This window comes from Galeopterus variegatus, unplaced genomic scaffold (genome assembly GCF_000696425.1).
Source record: "Galeopterus variegatus unplaced genomic scaffold, G_variegatus-3.0.2 Scaffold5829, whole genome shotgun sequence".
Lineage (NCBI taxonomy): Eukaryota > Metazoa > Chordata > Mammalia > Dermoptera > Cynocephalidae > Galeopterus > Galeopterus variegatus.
The window spans coordinates 86,761-96,027 of NW_007731940.1; the positions used below are offsets into that span (position 1 = coordinate 86,761).

Genomic DNA, 9,267 nt, shown 5'->3' on the forward strand with positions numbered 1-9,267 from the left:
ATCTGCATAGTGTAGTGCCTGGCACATAGTTATTCAAATATTTGTTGAGTGTTCTATGCTTCCTGTCCTCTTTTGTCTCCTCTCTGCTTTGATGACTAGGTTTGACTCCTTAGATCCCTGGACTGGCTGTCAGCCCTCAAAGGGGATGCCTTCTGAATAAAGAGAACATAGCTAGAAGAGGGGTGCACTCGTTTATCTGCTCCCAGGGAGGAGACCGGGGTACCCTAGCCCAAGGAAAGTCTGTCCCAGAAGGGCCCCTTTAAGTCTCTTGCTTAGAGTTCATGACCTTGGCTGCACATTAAAATTAATTGGAAAGTTAAAAAAAAAAGTACCCACATCAGAGTCCCATCTTCAGGAAGCCTGATTTAACTCACATCAGCATTTTTTGAAAAGTCTCTTGGTGACTGTCATGAGTATCCAGGGCTGAGAACCACAGTTCTGGCACTGTCCTTAAACAAGCCCAGGGGACCACAGGCTGTCCTCACTGCTGGCTCACTTCCTCCCCCTCAAATGTGTTAACTTGAACTGGGTTCAAAGGGCCTTGGAGGTGGATGGAGGAGGTGGTTTTTCTATGGAGCCCTCAGGTTAGTCTTCGTGGTGGGCCCCTGCGGAGCTCCAAAGCCACAGAAAAATCCCAATTCCTCCAAGATTCTCATCTTATCAGCTATCTCGCCACTACCTGCACAGACTGCTCTACTGTATGAGGTTTTTCCCTTTCTTCTGTATTTTTCTTTTTTAAATTCTAAGTGCTTGGCAGCGATGAAAATGTCTCAGAGGCAGACACTAGTTTTAATAGTCTGTCCACAGAGTGGAAAACTGCCACTTTTCACCATTTTCCAAAATCTCTCTTTTCTCAAATCTTTCTTTGGCCTCCACCCCAGCCCACCCTCCTCTCCCTCGCCGCCCCCTCACCCTACAAATTAATGTGCTGCTGCTGATGACGGGGGCAGGGGTACTGCCAGTGTGCCTCTCTCTCGCCTCTTTGCCATCACAGCCTGGCAGCCTCAAAGCTCCAGTCATCCTGTTCTTGTCCACCCCTGAGCCCGAGTGGCCTGCTCCACTGCACCACCCACAGTGCAGCCTCAGAGCCCACGAGAGGAGCCTGACCCACAGTGACCAGAGAACTCGCACCGAAGCAGACCTTCCTCTGGAAAGATAAGGCTCCCTCCTCTGTTCCAGCTCCACCCCCTCCTCCGCTTCCTCTTCCCTTTTATTCCAGATGAAGCCGGCCCTTTGTGCAGGGGGTGCAGGTTTTTGCACAAATATTTAATCTTTTCCAATCTGGCCTTTTGCACTGCCTGTCAGTTCCCGGGGTTGAAACCGCTCTGTTTGCTTTAGCTGGTAACAGGATACTGTTTTGAAAAGTGATGCAGAAGTCAGATTACTCATGAATCTGGGCTTTATTTTGCATGAATGCTTTTCAAGGCAACTGTAGATTTATGTTTTTCTTCTTCCCCAAGAATGATGTTGCCAGTGGGGGGTGTGATAGGGGGCAGGCGGGGAAATCTAGCAATGATTTTAACTTTTTATTCCATAGCTTGGAAATCTCAGCGGCAGCGACCTATTGAAACAAACTTAGCCACCTTTTCCTGTGGGGTTTCTTTCATCTAAGATCTGCCCTTATCCCTTTAGAACATGTCATTATTTCACATAAAATGTAGTTCACCCTGTTGAAGTGTCTGCAGTGCCCATTAAAATCACCTGTTACAGCATGCTAGAGAAAGAAAAATGTATGAATAGAATGGTGACCATCTATTTTTATTAAAAGCCTGGTTTGTGCCATGTGCTTCAGATATTGTTGCTAGTCCTTACCATAACTGCTTATGGCAAATATTATTATTCCCATTTTGCAAGAGGTGAAACAGGGAGGTTCAGTATCTTTTCTTTGCTCACACAGCTGGTCATGGAGGAGCTGGGCTTAGCCTGGGTCTTGTAGGCTCTTAAGGGCACTCTGTCTACTCCTGCTGTGGTTTGAATGTCCCCTCCAAAACTCATGTTGAAACTTAATCCCAATGTGGCTACACCAAAAGGTGGTTTCTTTAAGAGGGGTTAAGAGGATTAATCCACTTATGGATCAATGGGTTAATGGGTTATCATAGGAGTAGAACTGGTGGCTTTGTAAAGTGGAAGAGAGACCCCACTAAACATGCTCTTGCCTCTCACCATGTGACACCCTTTGCCACCTCAGGACTCTGCAGAGACTCCCCTCCAGGAGGAAGGCTCTTACAATATGCACCCTTGACCTTGAACTTCCCAGACTCCAAAGCCATAAGAAACAAATTTCTTTGTAAATTCTTTATGAATTACTCACTTTTAGGTATTCTGTTATAAACAGCAGGAAACAGACTAGAAACTCCTCAGTCTGTTTGCACACCTATTGGCTTTGTTCTATCACCAGGGACAGAGGACCTAGAGCCATGGTAACCATGTGTTTTGGATTTTTAAGTAAAGTACCAGCTTCAAATCTTTTCTCTCAATACCAACCAAAGGGCAGATAATGAATCCCAATTGTTTGGAAAATGTGACCCAATATCTTACTTCTAGTCTCAATTCAAGTCATCTGCAAAGCAGTCAAGGAGTCCATGGAAAGATGAACCTCATAAAAAAACATTTATTGAAGACTTTTGGGGAAGTTTAGAGTAAGCTGTTGAGAAGAGAAAGAGTCCTTTGCAAAAATTGGCCTAGAGACCCAGGTCTGAAAACGACACTGGTTCACCTAAGTATTCAACAACAGGAGAAAGAGGAAATGAATGATGGGACAGCTTAGTCACTGTTACGCTGTTCTTATGTGTCATCTTTTGGAAAATATTAATGTGGGGGAAATCTTGTGGCATATTCAGTGAAAAGAGCAGGTTACAGAATTAAACACCCTACAATCCCAACTTTATAAAAACTGGAAGAATAAAACATCAAAATATTAATAGCAGTTATTGAGTGGTAAGAGTATTTTGCTTTTATAGTTATGTAACATATTTTCTCTTTCTCCCACAATGAATATGGATTATTATTACAATCAGAGCCTCACCAATAAGGTGAATAGAATGAAAGGAAAGAAAATGCTCAACATAGAGGGTTTTACTTGGGTTGTACATAAGCAAGGAGGCCTCGTGGAAAAATTATGCAACTTGCAGCCTCATGTAAGGAAACGTATTCTCTGCCTTTCTTCTCTCTCCCGCTCTCCAGTGAGACTCTGTTTATTAGCCCTGACCTTTTGTTTCCTCTTCTCTTTCTGATGTTACTGGAGGATCAGCTTAAACAGATGTGTTTGCTGAATCTGTGAACTAGAACAGTTTCTGAGTATCCCTCCAGCCCACTCCCCTGTGCTTGTGGAACTGCACAAGAGAGGAAGGGAAAACGAGGGCAAGAGAGAATCCCCTGTGTAGCTGCCTTGCCATGCCTAAGGAGCTCCACTGTGGTCCAGATGTTTCTGCTGCACTCAGGGCTCCTCCTAGGTTGGGATCCGGCCGGCAGCGGCTCTTTTGCAAGCTGGTTGTGTGAATTTCCTTCCTATGACTTCATTGCATATAAAGACCTGCCAGCGCTCCATGCTCCACGCAGTGCAGCCCTGGGTGATGGAAACGCCTGGCATAGGACTTCCACAAGCTCTGCGTGCTCTTTAAGACAGAGGCACTGCAGAAGCAGCACAGGGCCTGAAAACCCTGACAGAACCCACACAAGGCAAGTGGGCTTATAGTGGGCCATGTGGCTTAGGTGGGAAGTAATGATTTTCATGTTTTAAACTTTTTAAATCCAAAAGTGTAATTTTTTTCTAGCTGGGAAAACTCATACATGTTTATTGTAAGTTTCAAGTTTTAGAAATCTAGAGCATTTTCCTTCCATTTTGGAGACACAGAAAATCTTTCTAGAGTTCCTAATGAAGTCTTTATTATTTTTTTTAACTCACTTTGATGAGATTAAATTGTCCCCACAGATCTCTTAGGGGCCAGCTAGGGTTTGCATCATATTTAAGATATGGAAGGAAGGTTAATGGTGTTGAACACAGGTGAGGGGCTCAAGCTCCCCTTGTCCTCAAAGAAACTAGTCCGCATTCTCCCACTGGGCTCTGAAGACTCCTATAGAGCAGCAGGGTTCTCCTGGATTCCCCGCCGTCCCTTTATGAGCCTTGGGGAGACCCTTTCTGTATCTCAGTGACCTGTATAAAATGAAGATTATGTTACCCATGTCCCAAGATAGTTGAAATTATGGATGTAAACCTCATTTGAAAATAAGAAATGTGTTACATGCAAAGTCTTTGTATTCCTTCTATGATTCCACAAGTGTCTAGTGGTGCCTACAATCAATATTAAATATTTTTGAATGTCAGCTGTTGTGTGCTTAACACTGCAAAAGAGATTGTGGAAAATGGATTAGAAAAAGACCTGGTCCAAGCTTAAAGGAGCTTACAGACTGCGTGAAGACGTCAATTCCCATGGTACACACCAGCCATTAGTTTAGAGGGAAGACCTTTAGGGGTTAGAGGAGCAGGGAGCTCCATGTTGGCTAGGCTGGGTATGAATGGAAATAACAGGAACAAGTCAGCATACAAAGGAACAGAGGCTGGGGAGGGGGTCCCAAGACTCAGGTAAAGCTGAGTCCCCCAAAGAAAGAATGTATCTGCATAAGCTGATCTTTGCACCCTAATGTCCAACTGTGTGCTCGATGTGTGTCGTAACCCGCTGATAAGGTGGTAGTGAGGAGGAAATGAAAAAGAAAGTCTATTTCCAAATGTCATGGTAACTATAAAAGGAAATATAAAGGTGTGTTTTTATTTTAATATACTTAAAAAAAAAAAAGATAACCCAAGTATAGAAGTAACCTTTTCCTCTTGAATTTCTCAGGGCATTAAATGTGGAAAATTATCCAAGAAAATGCATTTTTAAATCCTAAATGATTATTTATAGAAACACTAAATAAATAAAACATTTGGGGAAAGGAAATGATAGGATTGCATGCTTAGAAATTTTATGAGTTTTGCAAAAAGATAGATCAATCAAATTGTAGGGTGAACTTCCTCCACCTTGAATTTCAAAGCACTTATTTTCAGCATGGTTTTAGGTTTTTTTTTTTCTTAAATCTTTCTCCTAGTTTTTGAATGTCTGGCGCGAGGCCCATTCAACCTAGCTCGTTAACTTTGTGCCATTGATTTTAACGAAGTGGGAGGTTTGGCAATGAATGGAGACCATGGGGCAGAGGGATGATGGGACAATAATAATGAAAAATGCATATTTATGGACTTCTATGAGGACAGATTATTGATTTAGTACAGCTTAATGGATTCTACATTTCAAAAAATTTTCTTTAGCCACCTTATAGAATTATTTTTCAATTCTTACATGAGTTTCAAAAGCTTTTTTCTCATGGTTTGTAGTGCCTATTAAATTGTTCCAGGATTATATGTTTGTTTAAACATATATAAATTGGGGGTTTTTTTTGGCAAGTAGCAGTTTAGATTTTTTAAAGCCTATGCACGCAAGTGAAGCCAGTGGGCACGAAAGAAACCAACAGTAAAGCCCGGGAAGTTGTCAACAGGAGAGTCTGTAAGGGTTATTCAGATGCTATCACAGTATCCATCAGTCTGATTAGTGGGGACTTTCTAAGTGGGAAACCTATTTGTTGGCATAAGTAATTCTCCAACAAACCTCAATTTAGTGCATTCTCTAGGTCAGGTGGCATCCAACTTGAGTCTACTACTTAGAACAAGGCGGCTTCAACCAACTCTGCCCCAGTAGGACAGAGATGTGTGGACAGAAAACTTGACAAGAGAAAACCCGGCAGGAGCAGAGCAAATGGTCCATGTGGGCCAGTAGAGGGATCCGTCCCTGCCTGGAGCAGAAGACATTCTGGGAATATCTCTTAGGGATCTGATCCTCAGCCTGCTTGCTATGTGTAATCAGACTTCCTTTAGATGGTCACCAGATTCCTGACCAAACTAACAAAATCTGCAGGTCTAAGACTGCAAGTAATTTTGTCCTGAGGATGTAAATGTGGTTTTGGAATTTGATAGGTTTAATTCAAATGGATGTGGAAATCACATGGGAAACTCTGGGCACTGGGGGTAAGACCTGCCATTTCATCTATTTGGCCCCATTAGAGTTTCCATCAGGGCTCCTCTGAGGAATTAGGAACATTCTCTTGAGCAATGTTGAGCTGAGGAAGTCGTGAGTGTCTGCTGACCAGGAGAAGAATGACCTGATGCTCTAGGACAGAGGTTGGCAAACTGTGGTTCATGGACCTGTGAAGGTCATTCACTTACTGCTCTCCTTGACTTGGGAACCTAATTTCTTTTTTTTTTTTCCTTTTGTCTTTTTTCGTGTCCGGCAATGGATCGCAACCCTCAGTGTCGCGCCCGTACCGGACTGGGACCGGCAATGGGATCGCAACCCTTGGTGTTGCATCTGCACCTTGCTCAGCCAGTGAGCGGGAACCGGTCTGTATGTGGGATCCGAACCCTCGGCGGGAGCGCCTCCACGCTCTCAAGCGGCGCACTGTAGCAGTGCGCCACCGGGCCGGCCCGGGAACCTAATTTTTGAATGAGCAGCCATTTCAGGGCCACAGGAGCCAGGACTCCTTACAATGAAGAGGGGAAGTTTGCTCCTTTCAGGGCTAGAATGTTTTGGAAGTGATTTTTCAGGTTTTTAACCATCGGGCTATTAAAAGATCATTGAAACTGAGTCAGGGTGAAGTGAAGACATTTAAATGGAAATATTCATTTTCTTACAAATATAACTTAGTTTTCCCTCTCCAGCTTTGAGAAGGAATATTGGGGTGGGAAAGGGACAAGACGACGTGAGCATTTGATGTTATTACCAATCCTAAGGAGTCGTTGCAAAGCATCTTTGGTCCAGTTCCAGTTCATGAAACCTCACATCCCCTTTTCCACTCTGACATGTCTCTGCCCTCGCAGTGTTTCTTCCATCCTTGCCTAAGGAGGAGGCAGAAGCAAGAACAGCAGAAAGAAGCATGACAATCCAAATATCCTCAGGTTCAAAACCCACAGCTAATTAACCAAAATAACCAGCGGTGCCCAGGGTTGAGTTTCATTGGTTTCTGAGAACCAAGAACTCTATCCTCTTGCCTTGTTAAGACTTTTCTCTTCCCAGTTTTCTCCTAATCATTACTGGTCTCAGCAATAAGTAAACAACCTCTGTAAGGATGGGCCATTTAGTTAAACACCCACATCTCTGCAAGTCTGGGTTCTCCACGTGGGTGGCCTGTTGAGCAAGCTTCCCTAGAAGCCCAGCAGCAGGGCCAATGGGAAGAACAGCTAAGCAGTGTCCCATGCACCACCCAGGGAAGTTTTCTGCGATGTTATCATGTAACAGCCATGGTCATTCTTCTCTCAGTGATGTTTGTCCTCTTTCCCCACAAAAAGTTGCCCTCACCCTCTAAATCTTATCCAAATCTAGAGCAGACTTATGCTCTTTTTTCTCTGGTGTATTGACTTGAAAGACTCTTTCCAATGCACCTTAGAAAGTACCTCTTTCTCCATTTTCAGAAACACCTTCCCATGAAAAGCAATTACCAATTATCCTGACTCAATCCCATCTCTTTTCTCCGTGCTGGTCCCTTCTATAATGTTCTCAGCACACCCACACACTGGTGGACAAGGTCACATTCACATTGCTGGCCCACTCTGAGGAAGCCAGTTTGTCAGCATCCACTGTAGCCATGGTGAATAGACGCACTGCAGGTTTCACCCATGTCAGCCAAAGTCTCCAAAGGAAAGACTCTTACCAATAGTTCATCCCTTCTGTCTCTTTAACAATTTTCTTGGCACAGATAATGGCATCTGTGAGGTCATCAGTGATCAAGGCTGTAGAAGAGAGGAGGTTTAAGTCAGCTGAGACTTTGTCCTTTGGGGGGAGACTCCAGATCACTTTTCTCGCTATTTTTAGAAAAGGAGGGTTAAAAGGACTGTGACTCTACAGAGCCATATTCTCATTTTTGTTGAGCTTCTTCACAAATACAAGAACTTTTTTTTTCTTCTTCCCAAAACCATCCCCATCTTGGACTTTTTGAAGTTTTGGAGGAGTAGCTGAAGGGTTTTTGGAAATGTGTTTAGAGAAAACACAATAGGAGAATGTTTTTTATGTCCTAAAGAAATACACAAGACAGACAGGACAGTACAATATTTCTTCCACTTGGGTTAATTTGACATGGAAGATCTATTCACAGGTAAATATTAAAATTTTGCCTATTGCAATTTTTCAGTTTGTGCCTTTAAAAGCCATTTATGCAATGCGTTTTCATATGCAGAAATTAAATTTTAAGTCAAATACACCAATCTTTGTCATTACTGTGTTTCCTATTGCTTCAGACATAATAAATCCCTCCACTGAAATGTATCAGTTGATATGAGCTCCCTTGCCTGCTTGCCTGGAAGTGGCCTTGACATCCTTCTCAATACAACATGACAGAAAAAGGCAAATAAATATAAAAAGTCCAATGTCACTTCTGTTGTGAGTTGGGTTCACCAGGAATAGTGCTGAGAGGGGCTTGGGAGTACAAGATATCAGGGGTCCACACCCGTGGAACAAATGGAAAGGAAGCAGGACTGGGCAGAATGAGATGTCCTCTTGTGATGCAGACCCAGCAAAGCCTCGACCAACCCCGGAAGGAGTTCTGGAGTGAATAATGCCCACAGAGTTGCCCAAGTCAGGCCCAAATGGCCAGGTCTATACACCTCTGCCTCACTCAGTCACTGGGTGTGAAGCAGCTCTCAGTAGCTAAGGCAGACCCCGTAGGGGGTGGCAGGTAAAATGTCTGCTCACCACTCACATGCAGCCAGGGCAACATATCTTCCCTTAGCGGGCATCTGGGCAGTCTGTCTCCCAGATCACCAGTACCACCCATCCAGGACAGAAAAATCCAAACCACTTGATAACATTTTTATCTATTAAGCAGAGATGTTTTCAAGAATAGGGTAATGAATGCTCCATGTGGGCAAAGGGTCAATGACATAGGCACTCTGGAGTCCATGCTGGTGGGAGTGTAGAGGGTCCCCTCTTTAGGAAGCAGTGTAGCAGCAGGTGTCAACAGCTGTAATGAGGTCCTTATCCTTCCACCTAGTAATATCTCTTTCTGGATCTATCCTAAGGAAATAATCATGACTCTAAACAAAGATTTATCTACAAAGTGGCTTACCGTAGCTTTATAAGAGTTAAAATGGAAAAAATTGAATTGCCTCATAATTAAGAGTGTTTAAATTAATAATAATACCTCCATATAATAAAATAAGAAGCTAGTTAAACCATGTTTTCACGGACT

At 43.3% G+C, this 9,267-nt stretch overlaps 1 protein-coding gene across 1 annotated transcript in view; it reads right to left on the reverse strand.

Moving 5' to 3' along the window:
- Window positions 1–6,852: 6,852 nt before the first annotated feature.
- The window catches only part of LOC103605466 (lysozyme-like protein 1), an 11,882-nt gene continuing 9,467 nt past the window's right edge, over window positions 6,853–9,267 (reverse strand). The window contains exons 4-5 of the mRNA XM_008590061.1: window positions 7,735–7,813; window positions 6,853–6,922 (exon numbers count right to left, since the gene is read on the reverse strand). Of these exons, the coding sequence (XP_008588283.1) occupies window positions 6,853–6,922; window positions 7,735–7,813 (149 nt within the window). The remainder of the gene's footprint in view (window positions 6,923–7,734; window positions 7,814–9,267) is intronic.